Source organism: Protopterus annectens, chromosome 9.part0, assembly GCF_019279795.1.
Source record: "Protopterus annectens isolate FY-2018-M chromosome 9.part0, PAN1.0, whole genome shotgun sequence".
NCBI lineage: Eukaryota > Metazoa > Chordata > Ceratodontiformes > Protopteridae > Protopterus > Protopterus annectens.
In genome coordinates, this window is record NC_056743.1 from 1,749,640,457 (window position 1) to 1,749,667,246 (window position 26,790).

The following is a 26,790-nucleotide window of genomic DNA, read 5'->3' on the forward strand; positions in this document are numbered from 1 at the left end:
CTTATCATGACACAGGCAAGACATAACTGAAGTTTCATGACAGGGAGGCGTCATTATGGTAGAAAGTGAAAGTCAGTCTTTTGTATTTCAGGGTATGGTTTGCCCTACAAGATTTAACATTTTAGTAAGAAATACCCTTCTTTGGGTTTCAAGTGTGGCAACTAGCTGTGAGTTCAGCAGTTTGGTTCATACAGCTTCTAGAATTTCAGAACTTCACCTACAACAAATGTGCAATCGTTGCATGTTCCATTTAGTTCAACTTTCATAACAAGGAAATTGTTCAAAAGCTAAATAAGTACTAATATACAAGTACAAAGAGAATCTTACTGGATATGATGAGTTATTGCAATTCAAATGACTCTGAAGTAGTGATGCGATCGCCTTCTGGCCTGCTTCAAGTGCTATAGAGAGAGCGGTGCTGCCATCCTGTGGTGAAATAGAGGAATATAATCCCAGTTACTAATGCTTGCTATACACATCTAATAAAAAATCCAGACCTTTTTAGTTAGATTAAAAGCATATTGTTCATCTTAATTTCCTGTCAAAACTGCAGTCAGTGAAAGGAAACTACTTCAGTGTAAGCATGTCCTTGAATTTTACTAAAGAAATGTGGAGATGTTAGTACCTCTTTTAAAGCTGTACTAGTAGTTATCAAGTAAAATAGTCAACTTCTCATGACATGATCAGTCTTTTGTCAAGTTTTTAATATAGGCTTAAATCACCCATTTGTTTTCAGAATAAAGATGCACTGAATGTGTTAAAAAAATCAGCCACAATTATTTCAGAACTCTATAAAGAGATTAGCAGATGTTCTGCACTTACAGGTATGCATGATCCAAAATATGTTGAGTTTACAGCTGTGCAAATGCTCCACTCACTGGTAATCCTGCCTCATTCTTCTTTATCTAAACATTCCAAGTGCCACTGTTAAAGGTACAGTGCAGACCACATACTCACCACCCTATCAGAGAAATACTGCCTTTTCACCTCACTCATGAACATGCTCCCTCCATCTTTCTATCACAATCTTGTATGTACCTCATTCTTATAGTGCATCTCTGTTCAGTTTTCAGTGCTCCAGTGTTATAATTCATCTCTATTGTCATATTTAATCTAGTCACTCTTGTACTACACACCCTTAGCCCCAGACAGTTCAAAAACGTCTATCCCCCCAACCTAAAGCCCAAAGTTTGGGCCAAAGAACTTGGAAAATTGTATCTCTGTTAAGTAAATAAATGGAGCTATAGATGATGCCTTGTGAAGATTATGATGGCATGCCAAGAAGGACATACACACAGATAAACATGCATAGTATAACCAAATAGAGTACACTTTCTATCAGCTTAGATCTGTAACTTGATAGACACATTGGATATCATAAATAAAACAGACAGATAGTATAACTATGGTAGTATTTGTTTGCTACATTTCTGGTACTGAATATTTTTATTTTTTTGTATTTTTTTATTTGTCTACTGAAGTACAATTCATATGGACTAAATGCAGGCTTAGCCCAGGGCATATACAAGACATAGAAAGAAAGAAAGAATGCAAGCAATTATGAACAAAGATTATACAAGTACAAAATGCCAACTATGTAATCCATACTGGTAAAAAGAACAAAATACATATACACAGAGTGGACAAGCATACTTTAACAGACAGAATCACAAATGGAAGGTATATGTGAATAACGTAGTGAAAATAAGGTATAATGAAGGATAAATGCAATAAAGTCAAGCAAGGATAGGAGTAAAAAAGAAAAGTGAAACAAAGGGGATGGAAAACATGGTCAATCAGGGAACACGGGTTTAACTTTGCTAGGCTTGTAAATTCCCTCGAGCCATTAGTCTAGTAACCTTCTATGAACCTATGAAAAAGAGATGTAGAGAGGACAGAGTACAGACTCAAGGCATACTGATATATATATATATATATATATAGATAGATATATGTGTGTGCATGTGTGTGTGTGTGTGTGCATGTGTGTCTGTGTAAACTGAGCTGTAACTATGGTGACTTGAAAAGAGATGCTACATTGGGTTCTATGTAATGTGCCCTAAACTGAAGCAGTTGCTGAGTTCTTCATTATGTAGGTGACCTCCAAGCTGAGATCTAAATTTAGAATAGGAAGTAAGTAAGAAAGATCTTTGAGGAGGGCAGATAAGGATTCCCATGGTGTAGGTAAGTACCAAAGCTATGTTTTGTTCAGTGAATGAATGTTAGTTCTTGGAGTAGGCAGTATTGATCCTGTGGAAGACTGATTTCTTAAGTCATAGGAAGGGATCCTCTATTTACGTTTTATAGTTGGGGGGCTTTCTAAATGTAGAAGCTTAACTAGGTGTGAGACAAGTAAAAGATCTGCCCTCTATTTAATAGGTAGATGTTTAGCTTTTAGGAGTGATGTTCTAATTGTGGTGGGAGAGTTATGAAATGGAATATTTTGCTGCTCAGGGTCTGCATTGCTTTAGCATTTTTCTTTGTGGCAGCTGTAATTTGAGGTAGACTACACTCTATCTGTGGTAGTAGAATGTCTTTCCCTTTAGCTGTCCTTGGTACTGAGGAAAGGAAGTTAGAAATTTTCTTGCCCCAGAAATGTACATAGCTGACTTTTTCTTTACCTGAAGCTAATCATCGGCTGCCCCAGCTCCTGTCCTCATTCACCATGTCTATCGAACCTGACTTAGCATCCCCTGGGCTCAACCTGACCCTAGTTTGGGAACAGTGAGGAAATCTAGGATGCTGATGCAGCTTTATGCTCTATCCTGGGGAGTGTCCTCTAAACTCCCGTTCCCTCACAGCAGCTTTGGTAAGTACTCTTACAGCACAGTTACCTTTGATGCATAGAAGATCAAAAGGTTGTGGGTTCTATTCCCACACCATTTGCTTACAGTTGTGTTGCAGTCTTAACACTGTAATACAGTATAAGGGAGGTGATGTACTCATTGTCCCTTAGATAAGACTAACTCATTCACACCTACTGAGCTGTGCTTAGCTTTACATTTGCAGTACTACCTGTGTGGACTGGTCCATTTCTTCCATGCCTACAATGCTTGAAAGGTAGTTCGCACAAAGCACTATTGTTGCAATGCAACTTAATCAAAGTTTGGAATTTGTAGTATTCAATGCCTTGCTTAAGCATCTTAAATGGAGAAAATCATTTAACTTCAACAAGTAAGGCACAAGACTGTTTCACATGTTTATTACAAATATTTTGCTCACATTTAAATTCTGCTTTGACTCCCAACTTTAGTCAACTGCCATCCAGCTTATCAGCCCTCAGGAATGTGGCACACCATTAACTGAGACCAGTCGGGTGCTAATGGGTAAACTAAGGTCCCAGATGTCTAAACTGGAAACAGTTCATAGGAGGTTACTAGGCTAGAAGGCCCTAGGGCCTTTATGAGCCTAGCCATGTTAATCCCAAGTATCCACATTTGCTTTTTTTAGTAGTTCACAGAACAAATTTATAAACAGAGCGGGTCTGTGATCAATACCAGCTAATGGGTGCCATCCCAAGAGTAAAATTGTAATCGCCCATCCAATTATATAGTTTGCATTTGAATAGGGTCAGTGAGGAGCTCTGTTTACGTCAACAGGGGGTTTCACTTCAGATGTGTCGAGTTACTGAAAACTCGAACTTCATATGGTCGAGTCCATATGATCGAGTTTTCAGAAACTCGAAATTCCGAAGTTAAATAAAAAAAAAGAAAAAAAGTCAAACACATCATTTCTGCAGTGGAGCAAGCCCCCCTGCAACCTCCCTACTTAAATATACCATCTCCATGATCGCACTATAGTGAGGAAATGGAAAATCTCCCATTCTGAGCTTCTGCATACAGCACGGAATGGGAGATTTCTCTTTTCCCCACAAGCATAAGCACAATGCCTTAGCTGCTCATACTATACAACATGAAACACACAGCTTCCTGTTTAAAGCTTTGGAAGCAATCTATCCTGCAAAGAAGAAAGGGGATCTAGTTAATATAACTGAACAGAAAGAGGTAAAATGGATAGTCAATTTGCAAGTGGATCATCCACCAGGTCTTAACCTCGTTGTTCCGCTTAAACCAATTCTAAAAGCAAGAAAAGCTAAGACTGGTTAGCTAAAGAAGGTGCGACAGTTATAGGATTTCCTATTTGATGAAATGAGAGGTGTGTCTTGCCTTTTGCCTTCCTATAGGCTATGATATGGTAGAATCAGGAAGGAACACTGAATACACCTGCAGACAGGCACTGAATATAAAAAGAGTAGAGAGTCCCCACCCATTTAACGATCTGAGGAAGATTATATTGAAAGTGCTTATTTCTGAAGGGACATCCGTCGTCGTGTTTTTCATTTTAATCATTGTTGTTTTACGAATTTTTTTAAAGAAGACCAGATTTTTTAGCCTTGGTGGTGAATCAGAACCTACCTGCATTATGCATTTTTTGGCATTTACACCAGTTGTCTGTGTTAGTGTAAGATTCAGTGACAGCTCCTACTTTGCAATCATCTGCAAATTTAGTCAGCCAGAGACCACTGACATTGGCCTTGACTTCTGAGAAGTAAATGTCAAAAAGGAGCGGTTCAAGGACTGATCCCTGAGGGACTCTACTTGTGACTGGCCTCTTTATAGCGGTGGACTCCCCAGTTCTAACATCCCGAGTTCTGTCTGTGAGCCAGTTGGCTATCCACCAGGTGACATACAGGTTTGTACCTAACCTCTTGAGTTTGTCAACAATCCCCAAGTGGAATATTGTGCCAAATGCCTTGGCAGGTCAAGGTAGGCAGTGTGAATGATTTTGCCTGCATCCATTGCTTTGCTGACCTTCTCAAACAAGTCCACCAGGTTGAGTAGGCATGATCTGCCCTTGATGAAACCAAACTGGGTTGGGTCCAGTGTCTGGAGGTTTACTATATCTCTATTGATCATCTCCATAATCATTCTTTCCATGGCTTTACATATAAGACTAGTGAGACTTATGGGTCTGTAGTTTCCAGGGTTTATAGATGGCCCACCTTTGTGCAGAGGGATGACTGTTGCTGTTCTCCATTCATGAGGCACAAAGCCTGTTTGGAGGCTAGAGTTAAATAGTAATTCCAGAGATCCTAATAGGTCCATGTTTCATGCTATTTAGAAGGCATCCTAGGATACTGTTTGAGCCCACTGATGCAGTATTCTTGGCCTTAGAGAGAGCATTAAGGACCTGTTCCCTAGTGATAGTAGGAGGAGTTATATCTGATGATATTTCTTGAGGGAAGGTTGAGTGGGAGAGAGGAGTAAAACTGGAGCTGAATTTATTAGCCAGGAGGTTTGCTGTATCTTCTGGATCAGTATTGGTGAGTCCATTTACAATGAGTTCTGCACACAGTTGTGTATTGCCTTTGAGGTTGCGAACATAGCTAAAGAATGTATCGTGGTTGACCTTGACCTGGGAGGCCAAACTTAACCTCAAATTTGGCTTTGATGGACTTTATTTGTCCTCTGAGTTGTTTGTTTAGTTTGATGAGAGTGCTTTTATCCTGCTGGGTGCTGCACATCCTATTTTTTGCCACGAATTTCTTCCTCCTGTTATAGAGCCGATTAATTTTGTGATTCCACTAGGGTGGCTTGTTTTTTGAGTTAGTTCTGTACTTCTTCCTGGTGGGTACAGCTGCCTCTGTATGCAGCTATTAACATGCTTATACAGGGTTTCTGTGAACAGTTCTACATAGGCAAAAGTCTTCTCAGGATTTATGGGGGCTTGGAATTTTGCCAGGTTCTCACTTAATAGCAGGAGGTTAGCCTTAGTATAGTTCCTGAATATTCCAGGTTTAGCTGGGGTACAGCTTTTATTTTTACTTCAAAGGAGACCATTTTGTGGTCTGACCTTACCAGAGAAGGCATTACAGTAGGGGGTGTGCAGCAGTCTCCCATATTAGTGAGGTCCAGATCCAGTGTGGTTGCACCCCTGGTTGGTGTACTGACTATCTGGTCCAGGGAGTTTGTGTTTACAAAATCCAGGAACCTCTGTACATGTACATTTGGTGTCATACAGTATTCCCAGTTAATAGTGGGATAATTAAAGATGTTCTGTAGTCCTATCTCGCCTTCATTCTTACACTTGGGATCGGAGCCGAACCTCGGCTCTGACTCAGCCATTCTCTAGCTCAAAAAAGTCTGGTTGGCACGTGGCTAGGAGGTATCCCATAATGCACCACTGACGTATCCCAGATCTCGTTTGCCACTCATTGAGCTCAGAAGTGCTTCTTCTTGCCCGTGGCTAAGTGAAAACTTTTATGTACGTTTTTCTAGTTATTTGCTGACTAAGAATAATTGTATTCTCTAGTTTAGTGTTTTATCACATTCCGTGTCTGTCTTAGACAATTTGCTGCATTGTTTACTCTGTTTGTACTGTTTGTGCTTTGATTGGCCATCCTTCCATTGGTGTTGTATCCCTGCATTGCTTTCACTTGCTATGCTAATTGTTTAATTGTCCTTGTTTTTCTTTCACCTAGGGCTAGGCCCGTTTAAGTTAGAGGGCCTAGTCCTCGGTTCTGTTGTTTATGTCTTCTTCCAGGGCTAGGCCCGTTTAAGTTAGAGGACCTAGTTCTCAGTTTCTTTCTATCTTCATCTTTTAGGGCTAGGCCCATTTTAGTTAGAGGATCTAGTCCTCTGTCTGTCTGTTTGTCTTTGCTGTTGCCTAGACAAACTGTTTGGAGGTAGTTCTTGTTCATTATTACATTTAGTTGCTTATTGCACTAATGTCCAAGGATACTAAGGATCATAAGCCTTCAGGCTTTAAAAAATGTACAAAATGTGCCCAGAAAATGTCTTTAATGGATGGGTACAATCTTTGTGTGCACTGATTGGGTGCTATTCACCTCCAAGAGTCTTGCTTGTTTTGTCATGCCTTTAGTCCCTGTGTTCTTCAAGAGCGAAAGAACAAACTTATCTTGAAAGGACTGTTAAAGCATTCTTTTGAGGATGAGTTGGCTTCTTCATCCTCCAGCTCTAAGTCTCCATCCTCCAAGAAAGACAAAGCCAAATCTACAAAAAGGCGGTCTCCCACTCATTCTGTGTCGTCAGAGCTACTAGACAAAATTGCCAAACTGACTACATCCTTGCTGGCTCCACTGGTCTCGGTGCCGACAGAAGTTTCTATTGTAGATTCATCAGTTTCGGCTCCAGGAGTTTCGGAGCTGATAACTGAGCCTGTGTCTCAGAGTTGGTCAGCTGAACTCCAACCAGTCTCCCTGACTCTTAGGTCACCTATCTTTCAGTGATCTAGGTCCCCCACTCTATCCTCCAGGTCCTCTAGGAGCCTTTCTGATGAGGACATTGAGAGAGTGGTGCACAGACTACTTCAGACTTCGGTGCTGGCAAATTTACTTTCGACTCTGTCCCAGTCGGCTCCGGAGCCTAATGTGCCCATACAACCTGTCGATGTTCATCCTCCGAGCCACTCTGATGCTTCAGAGCCAGAGATGTCAGTTCCTCGGGTTGTGGAAAGGTCGGTTCCAGCTAACTCAATTGATCTCTCAGTTCCGATATCTGCTCTGACCCCTTCGGTGCTGTCTGTGGGGTCTAGGGTCCTCATTTCTCTGGTCAGGCCCGAGGGGGATGCTTGGACCCAAACTTCTTCAGTTCTGAGCCTACCTCTCAGTGCTTCGGCTCGGGTGAGTTTGGACCCCACATCTGCCTCATAGCCTATCTCCTCAGTGCCGAGGACTGCCTCTGCATCTTCAGAGCAGGGGCATCCTCAGAGCTGGGAGGATTGGCCTTCGAGGTGATGAGGAGTGTTCTGTCCATGTCTTCAGTTCCAACCAGAGGTACCAACACTCTTCCCCCTAAAGCACTGACTTCAGTCTCAACTCCCTCTCTCACCCGACACAGCAGAGACTTGCAGCCTCAGGAAACCTCCATGAGTGGTCCCCAGTCTTCTGAGGTCTCCCCAGAATATCCTTCTGATGAGCCACCTTGGAAGAAAACTTGTAAGAGGAAACATGTTGACTCTCTCGATGAGTCCATTACATCAGACACTGATCTCGAAGAGTCAGAAGAGTCCCCCAAGTCGTCCTCTGATGATATTTCATATGCAGATATCCTTGAGATCCTGAAACAGAGAGGTGGCTGGCCCACCACATCCCCTTCTGATGAGGAGTCAGTATATACCTGAAGGCTTTTGGGTCTCAACCCTCTGCCTCTTGGGTGGCTCCACCTTTTGACGAGTTAATGGATATAGTCAGTCAAAAGGTGTGGGAATCTTCTGATTCTCTGGAACCAGTTCCTAGAAGACCTAATAAATTTTTGTCAGCATCTCAGGACAAAGACTTTCTTACTAAGGGCATGCCAGTAGATGTCATGGTGGTGGCAGCAGCCAAAAAAAGGAACTTGCTGAAACTTCCTCCACTGTCCATCCACCGAACAAGGAGTCTCGAACGATGAATAGGAGTCTCGAACGATGAATAGGTATGGGAAGCGTATCTTTTCTTCAGCGGCTTATTGTGGGTACATTCTCCAAGTACCTTCAGTAACCTTAAAAAATAGAATTGGTAGTGTTACACATTTTAGGAAGGGGAACTGTTATACCAACAAGATAGTTTATATTGCATTATGTAACACCTGTGATGGATTTTATATTGGGAAAACAGAGAGAGCCCTGAAGTGCAGAATATATGAACATTTATATGAAATGAAACATCAGAAGGAAACTAATGCTCTCTACAGACACGGTCAGGTTTGCAGTCAACACACTGGTTTTAAATTTGCCATTGTGGATACAGTGAACCTGGATGTGAGGGGGGGAGATTGGAAAAAACATTTATATAAAAAGGAATTAATGTGGCAGCTTAGGCTGGCCATGAATTTTCATCATGGATTAAATGATCATATATCTATATTTTCAGTGTTAAAGGAAAGGGCTAATCAAATCAGACAATGAACATTTTATTTTACATAGGTTGAGTTTATCAACTGAGTAACATATAAATTATTTTAAATTATTTTATGTTATTTTCAAGTTGAATGTATCTTTTGTAAAACTTTCTTAGGAAAATCTGTGTGCTCAAACATGAAGTATGTGATAATACATGTATATTTAATATCAAAATTGTATGAACACTATGAGAATTAGTTACAAACAAATTCTTGGTATGTGGTGCTTCAAATGTTCAAACATGGATTAATTAGTGCATTAATTGATGTGCAGGGATTTTTGGGAGACTATTTAAATGTGGATGGTAACTGTGAGCAGTTGTTCTGATGAAGTCATTTTAATATGATGAAAGTGCTTAACATGTTTTATTTTGGATGATTTTATATATATTTTTTACATTAAACTACGGTATCTACAGAGACTCTGCACAGTAACGTATTGGAAGCGGTATCTGAGAAGCTTAACGCACAGATGTCTACCTTAAATTCTATTGCAAACTCCTCCATGTGGCTGATATCTTACGCAGCTGATAGAGCGAGTAGGGCAGCTGGTTCAGGAGTTTCTCTTAGAAGACACTCCTGGATGCACTTGTGTAACTTTGCAGAGACCTTTAACTCTACATTTACCAACACTCCCTTTGATGGGTCCTCATTGCTTGGAACCAAGGTAAAGGACACACTCACCAGGTGCGAACAGGAAGGGAAAACCCTGTCTGCCATGGGAGTCTGTTTTTGTGTTCCTTCTAGACTCTATCCCAAAGGGAAGAAGGGCGGTAAAATGTGGTTCAAGAAGTCACAGAGGTTTTTCCAAGATGCACAAGGTGATTCCTTTTCCAGAGGCAGAGGAGGAGGAAATAATGTTAAACACCACCCTAGAGACAGGGAAGGCCCGCAGAACCAGGGAAACCACCTTTCCTTTCGTGGTCGTCCCTATCAGTGCTCCTGAAAGGAGGCCCGACTGCACATCTCTGGAGCTAGTTGGGGGTCCTATATTCCAATACCCAGAAGCCTGGCATGATATCACTCAAGACAAGTGGGTATTAAGGATAATTACCAGAGGTTACCATATTCCCTTCTTTTTTCCCCCTCCTCGGATCAGACGAATCCCAGATGTTCCACCCAATCACAGGGATTCAGCAACTCTAGAAATCCAAAAGTTGCTCATAAAGACAGTCATCCAACCCGTCCCCACAGACCAAGTAGGATTAGGGGCTTACTCCAGATTCTTTTTGGTGTCAAAAAGAACAGGGGACTTCAGTCCCATCTTGTATCTTAGCAAACTGAACGAATCTGTACAGAAGTCCAAATTCCGAATGGTCACCTTACAGTCGATACTCCCATTGTTATGGAAAGACATTTGGATGTGCTCCATAGATCTCCAAGATGCGTACTACCATATCAAAATGGACAGAGCATCAAGGGAGTTACGCTTCCGGCTGGGGGCCAGTCATTACCAGTTTCACGCTCTGCCCTTTGGTCTCACCACAGCCCCCAGGGTGTTCACCAAATGCATGACAGTGGTAACAGCTCACTTGAGACGTCGGGGATTCCAAGTGTTTCTGTACCTGAATGACTGGCTCCTGACTGCCACCACCAGGCATCTACTGTTACAGGCCAGGGACGCTACCATTTCAACTTGCTTGCAGTTAGGGATTACAATAAACTGGCAAAAATCTGCATTATCGCCCTCTCAGCATGTGAATTTTATTGGCGCCAAAATAAATACCATCGCAATGAGGGCTTACCTTCCCATAGAGAGAATTCAGAACCTCAGGGAACAAATTTTGACCCTACTTCCTCTAAGGAAAGTGAAAGCAAAGATGGTGCTGAAGTTATTAGGGACGATGGCCTCTACAATAACATTAGTCCCATTAGCTAGACTGCACATGAGGGTTCTTCAGTAGTTACTTTTTGCCCAGTGGTCACTGCAGCATCTACCTCTTTCTCACCCCATCCTGATAACAGAATTGTGTATACAGGATCTTTGCTTGTGGACCCAGTCCAGCCATCTAACCACAGGCAGACCATTTGTTCCGTTCCTCCACTGTTGCCACCGTAACCACAGATGCCTCCCAGATACGGTGGGGGATCATTATCTAGGGAGAACAGTCCAAGGCATGTGGCAGGAATATGAGGCTCATTTGCATATCAATGTCTTGGAGATGAGAGTAGTGCTTCTGGAGTTGCAAGCACTTCACAACTTTTTCCCTCTAGGGACGATTGCGATCCACTTAGACAATATGTCGGTGGTGTGGTACATAAACAAACAAGGAGGGACCAAATATTATCCCCTGTGCAGAGAGGCCCTTTGAGTGTGGGGAGTGGGCAGTGTCTTCCCAATGTTTTTTTGGTCGCAATGCACATTCCGGGGAAATCCAACATGATAGCCGACAGGCTCAGCAGGGCTATTTTGATGCCTCATGTGTGGTCTCTGAACACATACATTGCGGAACAGATTTTTTGCAAATGGGATCAGCCTTTCTGCAATCTATTTGCCACCCCCCCTAAATGCCAAATGCAGCAGCTACTTCACCCTAATTCCCCTGGAAGGTGAGGTACCCAGAGAGGCACTTGTTCACGATTGACCCTCGGGACTTCTCTATGCATTCCCACCATTCCCCCTGATATCGAAGGTAATTCGGAAAGCAATATCCTTGGGAAGCAAAATGATCCTAATTGCTCCTTACTGGCCTGGTCAGATTTGGTTCCCCTTCCTCAGACCTCATCTAATGGACGAAATGTGGACTCTGGACCCAGTGCCAGATTTGCTGATGCACATGTCAGGAGTGTTCCATCCCTCTCTCCACACCCTCAGTTTGACAGCTTGGCTGCTCCAGTTCCATCCCTAGTCAGGCTGCATGACTTTTCTCCTGATGTTATACATATTCTGACATCTTCTCACAAACCTTCTACCAGAAAGACTTATACCAGTAAATGGAAAAGGTTCTCCTTTTGGACCCGTGAGAGAAACCTCAATCCTTGCACAGCTCACATTTCTGCCATTTTAGAGTTCCTTATTCAGTTGTCCCATCAAGGCTCAGCAGCTGCCACTATTTAAGTTCAACTGGCAGATACTTCCACCTTTCACTTGGCTAATGACTCTAACCTTATGACGCATAGACTGTGTAGAGCTTTCCTTAAAGGGGCCACCTTATTAAGACTTACAGTCATGGATCCGGTGGCACCCTGGGATTTGAATTTTGTACTCCATAGACTTACTTCAAGCCCTTTCAAACATTCAGCAACTTGTGACCTTAAGTGCTTATCATGGAAAACTATATTTTTAGTGGCTATTACTTCTGCAAGGAGGGTCTCTGAATTGCAAGCACTTTCCATTAAGCCCCCTTATTTGGTGTTTCACAGAGATAGGGTCTCCTTACAGACAAACCCTTCTTTTGTTCCTAAGGTTTCTTCTCAGGCCAATATTAATCAGTCCATTGAATTATCTGTTTTCTTCCTTAATTTTTCTAACAAAGCAGAGTACAGATTTCACCAACTTGACGTGCATAGACAATTGCCTTTTTATGTTGACAGGACTAAGAATTTCAGAAGGTCAGATCAATTGTTTATTTCCTTTTCTGATGCAAGGAAGGGCCTTCCAGCTTCTAAAACCACATTGTCTCACTGGATTTCCAGCTGCATTTCCTTTGTCTATACATCCAGTGGCAAAGATCTTCCCTTCAAGGTAAAAGCTCACTCTACCAGATCTGTGTCTACTTCGGTAGCCTTTTAAGCAAAAATTCCTATAGATAACATCTGTGCAGCAGCAACATGGGCATCACCTCATACATTCATTACTCACTACAAATTGAACGTGGCTTCCAGGAACAGGCCTTCCTTTGGTTCCACAGTACTCAGGAGCATTTTCCAGTGAGCCACCCAAGATGAAGGTGCTGGGGATGCTGTCCCAAGTGTAAGAATGAAGGCGAGATAGGACTACAGAACATAAAGAAGTTATGTACTTACCATAATGTTCGATGTTTGTAGTTCATCTTGCCCATCATTCTTACAAACTCTCACTCCTGCCCCCTCCTTGAGGACCTGGGGGTAGAGTGACTACTGCCTTATAGTTATGTTGAGTCCTTTGGTTTGGTCTTGGTTTCTGTATATTTTCTCCTTGCAGCAAACAAGATCTGGGATACGTTAGTGGTGCATTGTGGGACACCTCCTAGCCACGAGCCAACTAGAAGTTTTTGAGCTAGAGAATGGCAGAGTCGGGCCAAGGTGTGGCTCCGATCCCAAGTGTAAGAATGAAGGGCGAGATGGACTACAAACATCGAATGTTATGGTAAGTACATAACTTCTTTTTACTCATGAATATAGTATTGGGTTGGATGGTTAGTGTTCCTAATAAGTTTAAATACATGGTATGGGTTTCTTGAGACTTTGGACCTATCCACAGACCAGTAGCCCTTACCATTCCAATTCTATGAGATATGGTTTCCAGGAGTGTCCTGATCAGTCTAATACTTAGAGCTTCCTAAAGACACTTCCTTTTTTAGTTCTAAGGTATATAGTTCTTTTTGTTCTTCTTATCAGCCTGTCTGGCATTTTATGAATAATTATGATTCTCTTTAGCCTTGTCCTGGTTCAGGAAATGGGGGAGGGCTTCTGCCTCTATTGTCCACTGGTTATCATTCTGGTGAAGGTTGTGCAAGAAAAAGTGGGAGATAAAAAAAGAATGGACCAGAATAAGAAGAAACACTGGTTGGCTAACAAAGAGGCTAAGGGAGCAGTCACAATAACAAAGAACATGAGACATTCTGCCAGCTTCTGGAAAGTGACTCATTAGATGGCAAAATGAAACTCTAGAAAGATAAAGAAGATAGTCATCAGACACCCTTCATACAGAAAGTCAGCAACAACCTGCTGATCAGTCCACGGGACATCAGAGGCAGACAGTAGGAGTACTTCCAGCAGCTTCTGAATGAGGAAAACCCTACAGAAGCTGTTCGGCTACAGAAACAAAGCACAATGAAAGAAGAGTAGCCCACCCTAGAAGAAGCAAGAACAGCACTAAGTAACATGAAGTCATAGCAGATATGATCGAGATGTTGGGTGTGTTGGGGGAATGTCTCCAGAGGGTACTGATAGCAGTAAGGAAAGAAAGATATTTCATGACTAGAGAATAAACATTCTAGTGCCAGTGTTCAAGAAGAAAAGGGGCATTTACAGTAATGGGGAGTATGGGGGTATCAGACAGCTGTTACACTGGATAAAAGTACTGGAGAGGGTGATACATGAATATACAATGTGGTAGAAAGTAAGATGGGAAATGAGCAGTTTGGATTTAGATCAGGAAATAGAACTGACCCGATGTTTGCAGTGTGATATTTAGCTGAGAAGAAGCTATGGATGAGAAGAGAGTCCAAATGGACATTCCTAGACTTTGAAAAAGCATATGATGAGGTCCCATGACAGCTGATTTGGGCAGTCCTTTAATTCCAACAGAATTACCACTGCATGCATAAACAGCACAAAGAACAAACTGGCAATACTGCGACATGGGTTTTACAACACAACTATATCATTCTATCCTAGTCAAGAATACATTGTGGGTAAAAGAAACTGCTTCTCAAGCTACATAATAATAGCCCTGGATTAAAAGTAGGAGGGTGGTGATCTCCTCCCTTTTTAGAGCTCCACCACTGTCTTAGTGATCCCCCCCTTTTGAGGAAAGCTCCCATTGTAAATATCTATTGTTTTCATTAGACTGGTTGGTCAAAACTGCATGTGGTCAACAGTTGTGTGATTAAGGATAACCTCTGTGGAAGGGGAATATGTTCTTCCTCAGGGATTTGTGTAATCTGGGAGTCAGTATATTTAATTAGCAGAGGTGCGGAGGTACCCCTCCCATAAACACACACACATTGCATTGACAGTATCATCTGAATGTAACACACTTTCTTCTGATGTTGTCCTTCTCATTCTGCTTCACTAATGGGTTACGGATTCTATCCTTGGATCGGGTCTATATTAGAACACCAAAGACACTAAACATTGAACGGCCTAAAGGCCAAAAATGCCAGATCTCGAACTCGCATTTGTGGGGGTCCACTGATTATATATACCAACTCCAAGATCACATTACAGTGAGGAAAGGGCAAATATTTCGATTTTCACTATACTGCAATCTCACAAAAAGTACATAATTGAAAGACATTTCCGACGGTAAGCCCATTCGATGTTTACTTTTTTGATTTCGTAATAGGAACCCCCTTGGATCTGACTCGGCCGCCTTCTACAGACTTTAGCTTCCAGGCTCAAGATCCTCCCTTAACCATAATCCTCAGCCCTTATCTCAACCTACTCAGATTTTGTTTGCCGCCAGAAGGTGCAGATTATTTCAACTTCTTTTTTTCGTCTTTAATTATATGTATATATATATATATATATATATATATATATATATATATATATATATATATATATATATATATATATATATATATATATATATATTAATTTCTATATAATTTTCTCCCTTTTATTAGTGTACAAGGTTGTTAGGTCTCTTCTTTCCTCCACCTTTCCTCTCCCTTAGGGTCTTGGCCCTTTTTTCTTTAACAAAAAAAAAAAAAAAAAAAAAAAACTTTCCCTTTCTTTAATAGTTTTTTTTTTCTATTACAGATGGATAAACCTACAGGATTCAAACTGTGCATTGAGTGTGACAAGAAGATTCCACACTCTGATGCATGTGATAAGTGCGTTTATTGTTTACATGTAGCCCACTTGGATTCCCCTTGCAAAATTTGTGAAGGTTTCAGTCCTCAGGACGTTCAGGAAAGGAAAAATAAGCTGATACTGAAGGGCCTTCTGCTCACTCCTTTATCTTCTCCAGGGGCTCAAGCCCCGTCTAAAGATTCACAGGTTCTGAGGTTAAGAAGTGCTGCTGCAAGGACTGTAGGATGTCTTTGGTGCCTCCAGCAAAACTTCCAAAAGAGTTGGATCCGAGAATGTCGGCACCGAGATCCATGTTGGCTTCTTTGGATCCAGTAGACCTTACGGTTCAGAGTGAGCTTTCTTCTGGACTGGAGTTCTCCACATTTGCTCTAACTCCTGCAGCTCACCATATTACATCTGCTGCTTTATCAGATCCTAACAGATCAGATATGTGCACCCAATCAGCTCCTCAGCTCCATAAATCCCCAGATATGGAGTCTAGGATTCTGTCGCCCAGGATGTCTGTCAAATCTGTGTCTCCCACAGTGCTGACAAAGATTCTTCAGACTCCTAAGCACTCACAACATTCTTCAGTGGCTTCTTCAAGAACCTCTAGAAGCCTATATGATGCCATGGACAAAATGATTAGGTCCATTATCAAGGCTCAGATCCAGATGAGGGTACTTCCACCTCTGTCCCCTCATGGATCCGAGAGTGTCCCTGCCATTTCTTTTTTTCCTTCTCTGATCCGAGTAGTGGTTTTGGAGACCCAGGATAGCAGTCTCCCGAGGGATTTGAGGTTGGATCAGGGGACCTTTGCTTCCTTGATGCCGACTGTGACTACCTCTGCTGCTAGATCCTTGGATCGGAGTGAGTCCCAGATATGTTATGTTGTGGCTGAATCAGAAGGGTGAGGTTTGGCTCTGATTTTATCGGATCTTTCCCTTCTCCTTGGAGCTTCAGCCCTCGACACTGCGGGTTTGGTTCTATCTGGGAGTCGAGGCTCTGGGGTGCTCCTGTTGAGGAATGCCACCACCTTCCTAGTCAGCTCCCACTGTTTATTTATTACAATTTGTTAACCGGGTTAGTCCAGCTGAGTTAGTAGCCCATTTTCAATGTAGACCCAAGGAGAAAAGCTCCGGTTAAAAACAATTTATAGTATGTGGAGATTTAACAATACAAGAATAATACTATTTAAATACAGGTTAAAAAAAAAGAAGAAAAACAAGTGGAGAGAAAAAAACACAAACAAAAATAGACAAGTAGCAATTCACAAAAAATAGCAAAGTCAGTAGCTATAAATGGGTTATCATTCATTGTTAAGAGATCATCATTTCTTGATAAGTACCTGTAGGTCACACAGTGAAAAAAGGTTGGGACTAATACAAGTGGACTGTAATGGGAATGAGATATAAAGAAAAAAGGAGGAGTTAGGTAGAGTCCTGACAAGGCAAGTTTTGTTGTTAAGCAGATAGAGCTTGAGCTCTTTTTTAAAGTGTGATGGGATGGTAATGGAGCAGATGCTTAAAGGAAGTTTATTCCAAGCTTGGGCTATGGTACATTTGTAGAGTAATTTTCCCACAGTTTTCTTTGGTTTATAGATGTCCAGGAGCTGCTGATTAGAGGTGCGGAGGGTCCGAGAGGGGGTGTAGGTAGAGACCAAGGAGGAAAAGCCTGGGCAGGAGGATGGTTTGTATAGAACAGAGTGTATAATTTGAAATTGTGATAGAAGTAGTTGGGAGAGTTCAAGCCATTGGAGGGAGTTGAGTGCCAGGCAATGGTGTGAGTTATTAGGGGAGTTGGTGATGAACCTTGCTATTTTATATGTTTGCTGTAGTTTGGACAGAGTTGTGGACTGAATGTTAGTTAGGACAGGGGCAGCATAAAGAAGGGAGGGGTGGAGAAGTACCTGTGCCAGAGAGAGCCTAGCAGTGGCAGTTAGAAATGTTTTGTTATGATAAAGCAGTCCAAGTTTCTGGTGTGGTTTTTGTATACAATGGAGTATATGTAGATTGAATTTGAGTTCATCGTCAATGATGGCACCTAAAAGCTTGGTGTTAGGTTCTGGTTATATGATGGTGTTATTTGAGGAAGTGATAACAAATGTGGAGTTATGATGGGAAAGTGAACATGGAAGAAAGAGCAGGAGTTTGGTTTTCTTTGGGTTTAGAATGAAAAGATTATCAGACAGACACTTTTCAATGGACAGAAAGGCATACTGTGTTTGAGTATGGAGTCCAGAGATATTGTTAACGATGGAGATGAGGGTTGAATCATCGGCATATTGGATTAGGAATGATTTTTTGCAGGATGTGTACAGTTCATTGGTAAAAATATTAAATAGAAGGGGGTCCAGGATAGAACCCTGTGGAGCACCTGCTGTGATTGGAATGGAGGGAGGGCAGGATGAGAGTCATCTGACAGATTGTAGCCTGCCAAAGACGTAGCTGGAGAACCAGGATAGGGAGGCAGGAGATAGGTTGAGTTTGGATAGCTTTGATAGGAGGATAGGGCGGGAGACTGTGTTGAAAGCTTTGGAGAGGTCAAGGAAAAGGCAGGATATGAGTTGGTTATTGTCACGGGCCTCTGCAATAGTATGAGTAAAAGAAAGCAGGGCAGTAGTGGTGCTATGGTTTGGCTGAAAGCCGTGTTGAGTGGGAGTATGGAGGTTTTGTTGTAGGAGATAGTTTAGGAGCTGTGTGTGAATGCATTTTTCGAGTATCTTGGATAGATGGGATAGAACTGGAATGGGTCTGTAATTGGATGGGTCAGTTGAGTTTCCTCCTTTGTGTAGATGGATTGTGAAGAAGGATTTCCATAAGAGAGGGATAGTAGCTTTTTGGATGGATCTATTGATTAGAATGGATACAGGATAGGCTATAGATTCAGCAGCTAGTTTGAGGAACGAAGGGGGAAGATAGTCTGTGGAGGGAGAGCAGGTTTTAAGCTTCAGACATAGAGATTTACTGTAGGAAGTGGAAACAGATTGAAAGGAGAAGAGTTTTGTGTTGGGTGCATTAGGAGATGTAGGGGGGGCAGTTGTGTTAGAGCTGGAGGGGGAGAGTTTTTGAATTGTGTCAATGGTGTGTTTATTGAGAAGGCTAGCAGTTTCTGAAGGAGGTTTATTTGGGAAGGGAGCGGGGTTGAAAAAGCAGCCAGGAGAGAGAAGTTTGTTTAGGGATGACCAAAACTTACGAGGGTTGGATAAAGTATTGATTTGGGGAGAGCTGTAGTAGGATTTTTTGTCCTTATTGATTTGTTTCTTGGTGAGATTCCACAGTTGTCTATAATTTTGTAGTGGGGGTGGTGCTTTTGTATTGATCTAGGGTTTCCAGGAAGAGTTTCTTTTATGCATTATGGATCTAGTATCTTTAGAAAGCTAGTGGGCCTAGCTGGATTTGATTCTAATTCTCCTAGAGGGGGCAAGGGAGTTCAGGGTGTCTAAGAAGATACTATTAAATTTACTCACTGCATCATCGAGAGGGATTACCTTGAGGAGGGACAAGTCTATACTAGACAGTACTGAGTTGAATTAGGAGGTATTAAAGTTCGAGAGTTTATGACAGTCTCTGTAGACATGCAATTTGGATAGTTGGGTAGAGTGTCTTTGAATGGAGATAAGAAGATGGTCACTTAAGAAGTCAGGTAGAGTAGATGGATTACGGTAAATGTTAGGGGAGTTGGTGAGGATCCAATCAATCAAGGAGATGGAGGAAGAGGTTTTTGGAAGGCAGGTGGGGGTGGTTATCAGCTGATGGAGCCCCTGTAAGTTTATGCTAAGTAGTGGAGAGTGTATAGTGAGATTGGACCAATCAACGTTGACATCGTCAAGGATGAGGGTTTCATAGTGAATGTTGTTGGAAAACCAGGATAAAATATTTTCCAGGGTAGGGATATTATTTTCAGGTGGGATATAAATGGAAGCGATTGCAAATTTCTTGTGAGAGTTAAGGTGGCAGTTTAGGATGATTACTTCAGCTGGCTGGAAGTCAGGGGTAGGCAGGGTGACTGGTGAGAGGTTTAGGACATCAGAATAGAGGATGGCAATGCCACATCCTTTCTTATGGAGTATATCAGAGCAGTAAATGTTATAGCCTGGTGGGAGTATTTCGTTATTAGAGATGTGTGGCTTTAACCAAGTTTCACATAGGGTTAGAATATGAGGTGAGGTGTGCTCTATCCAGGAATGTAGTTCAGTGGTTTTGTTAGTGATACTTTGAATATTTTTGAATAGATGGCTAGGTGTTTGTAAGAGGATGTAGGTATACTGGGGGCATGGGGCTGGTGTTAGTTGTGAGGAGAGGGTGAGGAAGTGGAAGTTTTGTGAGTTGTGTGGCAGTGGGGTGGGGGGGTGCGGCCAGGGTTTGAGTGGATGTCCCCTGCGAGAAGTATATTGCTAATGAAAAATATGTATGGAGTTTGGAGTCACTGTAGGTTGTAAGGTTTATTTTTGGATTTAAGGAAGAGGGGATAGATCTGTAGTAAAGTATGTTTATGAAAACAAGTAGTGGGGAAGATGAAGATAGATGGAGAAAAATCTGGGTAAATATTAAAGAGCAAAAACATCCCATTGTCAAAAATGTCCTAATAATTAAAGCTCTGTTATTTTCCAGTGCTAACATATGGCTTTGTGCTAGAAAATAGGTGCTTTTGAACTGTGGTGTTCGAGAAAATGGATGAGAATTCCATAGACTGTATGAGAAGGTCAAATCTATCAGTACTTAACGAAACAAACCCAGACTGCTCAGTGGAAGCTCTGACAGTAAAATTAGAACTCAAATACTTTGGTCAGATAATGCAAAGACAGGATTCACTAGAGAATACACTTGCTGTGGGGAAGATCACAGGCAAAAGAAAGAAGAGGCTAAGATGAATAGACACCATTACTAAAGTAACGAATATGATTCTACAAGAACTTGAAGCAGTGGCTGATAGACAAGCCTGGCATGCTGAAATCGGTACTTTTCCATTAATGGGGCAGCGGGGGAAATGAGTGGGTGATGTGTACACACAGTTTATATATTCTTGGTTGTTCACTTTTTCTGTAAGGTAATTTATGTAAACGGATAGCACCACAAATTCTACCTATTTTTTATTCTTCCAAAAAAGTCTTTTTGAAACTTAAATAACGCACTATTTTAACAAGCGTGATCTTCTCAACTGCAGACATTTTCACAGAATAAAAAATGGAATTTGCGGTACTATCCATCTACTTAAATTACCTTTCATAAAAAGTGAACGACCTAGAATATATAAACTGTGTGCACACATCAACAACACATTTCCCTGCTGCCATGTTAACAGAAAAAATGTTAACGGAAGAGTACCCAAAAAAACCTGTCCTGAAGGGACGCTTTGTTCACTCTCATGTCTGCTGACCCACTAAGGTAGTTAAAAATACAATGGTCCAAACCACTCCTTTCAAAAAGCACTTTAAATGAACTACCAATTTCTCTCTTTTCTCAGTAACATGGCAAGCCCTGAGAAATGGACTTCATTTTAAAACACTGTAGATTCTAATGGTGTTACTACACCCTACACAACAAAACACCAAGATGCATAGAAGTACATTATGAGTATGGAAAAGTCATAAACCTGTAGTAAACATTGCTGAGAACTGCTGTAGTGACCTCTGGCAAAACCTTGCAACGTTACAACACATCTCGCAGAGCCCACAGTTCCTAAATCCAAGCATAAATCCAGCAAGACAAAACTCCACACAGAAAAAAAAAAAACTGTAAAGCCTTCAACTATAAAAGCAAGCAGCCATGTTCTCAACCCTCTCAGTAAAACAAAAAGCAAGTAAGCAACCACGCTGTCTTATGTCATACAAAATACACTTCACCAGCAACATAGACAAGGTCACAGTAGGCAACCTGGCAAAAAGAATAAGATTTACCGTTGAGAGGTGGAGTTTCATTAAAAATGGTCACCACCAACGAGTTACTGAACTTATAAATTAGTATGGTACAGTTACTTGATTTCAACCGCACATTTCCTCTGTTTCCCCGTTAATGGAAAAGTACCCTGAAATCTATGAAGTCACAAAGACAAATGCTAATAGATTACTATAAATACAAATGACCCAAGTAACCCAAGTGCAAACAGTGACTTAGATGCTGGAAAAAACACAGATAGGAGTGAGCAGATGATGCTGGCTCATCCTGGGGGGAGGGGGAGAGAGTTGCTCCACTGCAAAAACAGAGGTCTGCAGAGCATGCAGCACGGGATGGGGATGTGCACTTGTCTCTGATAAGTCACATCCCTACGGCAACTTTCAGCGAGTCACAGAGGAAAGTCTAGCACTCTCTTATGTTTGTGAGTATGAATAATGGCTGCCAAGAGAGAGGGATTAGGTAAAAAAAAATGGAAAACCCCTCATGGCTGCCAGCAGCGCCCCCCCCCCCCCAAGCTACTCAACTAGCATTCTCCAATCCCTCAATCTTAATGTCTTTTCTTCATAAGATTCTCGACTATTCCCTCAATTCTACTTCAAAAATGTAAGTTCAGAAACTACCTGAAAATTTGGATACTTCTACAAAATATACCTAAAAATTGTCAAATTAGGTAGCTGTGTCCTTAGCAAGCCATTAGTTCAGATTTTCACTCTTTCACTTACAATCAGAATCCTTTTACATAGCTTTAAACATGCCATGATTATTCCATTTGTCAAGTGTCCCTCCTCTGCCACAGTTCACGAATTTTACCCCATTGATGGTCTCTACCTTATCACCGGAATTGTTTATGACCAGATATTCAAATATATTATAAAATAAGACATCTTTACTGACGGGCATCATGGCTTCCAAACAAACTTCAGTGTGTAACACCTATTTGTTCATTGACAGATAAAATTCTGGCTTGATTTGAGCAAGTTAAACTCCCTGGTGCTATTTTCCTTTTGACATCCCTGCTCTGCAGACCCACCGATATTGGCTTCTCTTCCACAGTACTGAATATGATTCCAAAACTATTTGGACAATAGAAAAGTCAGAGTGGTGGGGGGCATACAAAACCATGCATCCTGGGAGTACCACACGCACAGTCCCTCAAGGCCGCCTTCTCATCTTACTGTTTATTAGTAACCCTCCTTGGGCTCTACCACAGATGACCTTTATACTATATCCAAACAATACAGTGTTGACTATATTCAGTAAGACCCCATCTCTACTGAACTGACCACTGCAGGATGACTGCAGTGCTGTCTGGATTTGGCTACACAGTAATAACTGTCCATAAATGCCCATAAACTCATTGTGATGCTGTTTGGTTCACCTCAAAAACAAAAAAATCTCATGCACTGTGTATCATTGACCTTGCCAGATCCCCCTCTTCCACCACCTCACTCCAGAGGTATCTACTTTGGATCAGAACCTCTCCTTCCATGCTGAAACTGAAGTTTGGGTTAACAAAGTACTAACCCAATTAAAATTACCTTACAAAATATCTCACTGGCTCTGTACAGAAGCTTTGGCTATTAACACACTTCTTCCCAGTCTGGCATACTGTCCACCTATAATTTCCCTCCCCTCAACCAAAAATACTGCTGTCATACAAGAAGCTGAGAAGAAAATTCTCAGATTCATCAAACTAGTGAATAGCAAAGAATACCACTGTATTATTATAAAAGCAAACAATTGGCTTTCTGCAACACAAAGAGATACACTGTGTCTTAGCTCATATTACATTTAAAGTCTTATACATCAGATGTTGTCCTCCATTCATAAACAAAGTTCATCTCAGAAACCAGACTTACACCCTCACATGTGATGACAGCAAACAACTGAAAAGAAGACCATTCATCCTGAGCACGTGAAAAGGCATTCAACAAAATAGTACCTATAGTATGGAATGATATTCCAGATAATATTAGAAAGCTTAAGAATTTACGGTCTTTCAAAATAAACTCACTCAAACATCATCTGCTTAAGCAGAACACATGTAAATGTTTAGGGACAATGGCTAGTGGTGCTCTGTTTTACCCCCTGCATATTGTAAGCTTTGCATTTACCAAAGTATTTTGGCTAGGATTCAGAAACCAGCATACCTCTCAACTTCTTAGATAAAAAAAATGTAAATAGCCAGAAATAATGAGGGGAAAGGCCCGAAAATAGGGACAATATTTTTAAATATTACTCTTACAAACTTAGAAAGTTGGTAGAATAATAGGTTTTGTGTTAGCATGAATTTTCTGAAGGGTACGAAATCTGAAACTCAAATGTCTTGTTATTATTTTCTGTCTTCAGTCTTTAATGACTTGCCAATAACTTGTTAGAAAACCACAATTTTATGAAAACGGGCCAAAAATATGAGACAAAAATCTGAGCATTCTGTGAAAATCTGTACAGTTGAGAGGTATGAATTCATCAGTGGTAATCCATTTCTGATTTTTAGAGAGCCCTATTTAAGTGCTTACTGTGAAGAGGTGCAGTACTGAGGTGGGCCGTCTCTCTGGCCTACAACAGATGCTAATGAGGCATTCTAGGTGAGTGGCATATGGTAATTATGATAATTAAACATGCAGTCTCCCCTGGAAATGCCTGTGGTAAGTGCTTTACATAGCTAAGCAATTCACAGAACCATTCAGGTGTGTGTAAACCACTACCACCAGCTACATTAATTAGCTTAGCCAAAAGCTTGCATTCACTCACTACTTTCACTATGTGCGATCGCGCTGGAGGTAAGTGCTGAGACGTTTAGCATGTGTCTGCCTATATGGTTGCAGTAGGGCGATTAGTTAGGGGATAGGTAAGGTAGGTATGCTCATGCGCGCGCGCGCACGTGTGTGTGTGTGTGTGTGTGTGTGCGTGTGTGTATGTGTAGGTGAAAGGGTGATTGTGTGCATGAGTGCGATCAGGGCCGGTGTTAGCATTTTGGGGGCCCCCAGCAAATGTCAAGTTGGGGGCCCCCTGGCCACTTTCAGTCTAAGTATCACCCTGTCACTGCCACTACTTCTATCCATCTTTTTAGTTCATGCTGCAGGCTTTTAGGAGTAGTACACACAAACTGACCTTTAGCTACAATGATCTTATTACCATACCACACTGTGTTGGCCCATCTCACAAAGGGACATTTACAGTTACTGCCATGTAGGTGTAACAAGGATACATTACAACAACTCTATGTACAGGACAGAACTAATATGCAGTGGAACCCTAGGCACTGGTTACTGTTTCAGCCCCCGCCAAAAAAAAAAAAAAAAGACAAAACACACACACCCTCCAGAGTTCCCCTCTGTTTTCCCCATGTTGGGCTTCCCACTTATGCACATTACTTTTTTCTTCCATTTCTCACATTTTACCTTTTTTCTTCAGCTTTTTCAAGAAGCCATAACTTTATATATGCTCTAAAGTGCTTTTTAAGTTTTTTTTTTCTTTTTACCTATTGATGGCTTGAACAGAAATGATGATTAAGGAAAGAAATTCAATGTTGCTGTTCAGCTTTAGTTTTCCTTCTGTCTTTTCGATATACTTTCTTGACCAAGTCAGCATAGTAATAACCATTTAGGAAATAACTCCATTAAGCCGCTTCCCCCAGAAGCTCGGGCATTTCCCAACCTTTTAATCCAAAAGTGGCCTAAACAAAAATTGTGAGTAAGAAAAAAGAATTTCAGTCTTTTTTTTCTTTCAGTGAATACATAAGTTGTACCCAAGACTTAAAATTCAAAGCTGACAAAAATAGAAGCTCTAAGTAAATTAAAAAGTCAATTGTGAGGATACACAGATCCTGCATGGGAATACTGCTTGCTTCACTAATCCTCCCAAAAAGACAGTCACTGCCTATGCAACCCTCTGGTGTTAGATTGGGATGAAAGCAGAAGTTCAAATGGCCACAGTCATGTATTTCAAGTGACTGCTGAAATACATATATATAGCATGCCTACTAACTCCTCGATCCTAACCCCAAAAGGCAACCAGCTGTATATGTGTCTGATGTTTGATTGTGATGAAAGTGAAAATAAATAATGACTGCAATAATGTATTCTACTTTGCTGTTACCGGGCAGTACACTGCCCCTACAGGAGCTAAAGTAACTTTCTTTATATATCTCTGAGGTCTGTTAGAAAAGTAAAGGAAATGATGACTACACAATCCCCAGCACCCACATAACCTATGGTAAATGTCTGTACACAAACATCTGAGCAGGGATGTTTTAGAATGTTTGTGGTTGAGGACAGAGGCTATTATCAGTTTTATCCTAACAGGGTCATATCATATAACTCCATTCAGGCTAAAGAGTGCAATCAGAAAATGAAAGCATTTTTCTCCTCCTTTTCCTCAACCAAAACCAGCTTTTTGGGGATCCCCACAGTCAAGGATGATTAAGGGAGCCCCCTGTATCTATTTATACTGTCTAGGGAGTGGAGGCCACCCAATACCTAGAAGATATAAGTGTCTGAATGCCTATGACATACATTATGTCTTACTTTTGAAATATAATCACTTGTTAGCTACATTTTTTATTGATACTCAGAAGAATAACGTGTGTGTTCCGGCATTATTGGATGTGTGCATTGATAAAAATCAGTGATATTTTACACACACACATCACAGCAATGTTAATTTTGTACTTATTTCAGCAAGTACATTGTACAACACTAGTACTGCTACACAAGATCAGTGATTGCTGTTTAGCAGTCATCAAACAGCAACAGGGATAAGACAATTTTATTTACCTCAGTAAGTAGTAAATTAATACCTATCACTATCCCTGATTTCGCAGATATTCCTGATTTTGTCTTATAATTTTACTCTGTCACACTAAATCAGGTAATCGGAGTTTTACACTTATTGTCTAAAAAAAATGCATGTTGATGCAAATGCGTTATTCTATTAACTTTTTCAAAGTGAATTAGAGTAATATATAAAATGTGTTCCTCGTTTTGAGACTTTATTATGCTATTATTTTTATCACTGAACAGAATTCTTCAGCAAAGACATTGAGAGTTATAGTATCAGTTGTTCTGCCAGTATGTATAAAAACCCTGAAAACGAAACCATCCCTGAAGATTAGAAGCATCAGCTTTTCTTAAACTCCACAGTTTGCACTGAGATCGATTACCCTGGGCTTCTGATCTCTCTAGTGCTTACTTTGCTTATGTTCATTATAGCTTTGTCCTAACAGGGTCATATTACAGTCCTGTTCATGTTAAAGAGTGTAATTGAAAATTAATACATTTTTTCTCCTTATTTTTCCCCAACCAACAGCAGCTTTTGTGGGGCCCCCA

At 41.1% G+C, this 26,790-nt stretch overlaps 1 protein-coding gene across 1 annotated transcript in view; it reads right to left on the reverse strand.

Moving 5' to 3' along the window:
• Window positions 1-255: 255 nt before the first annotated feature.
• Window positions 256-26,790, reverse strand: part of KANK2 (KN motif and ankyrin repeat domains 2) — a 1,503,136-nt gene continuing 1,476,601 nt past the window's right edge. Inside the window, exon 12 of the mRNA XM_044082338.1 lies at window positions 256-426. Coding sequence (XP_043938273.1) covers window positions 256-426 — 171 coding nt within the window. The remainder of the gene's footprint in view (window positions 427-26,790) is intronic.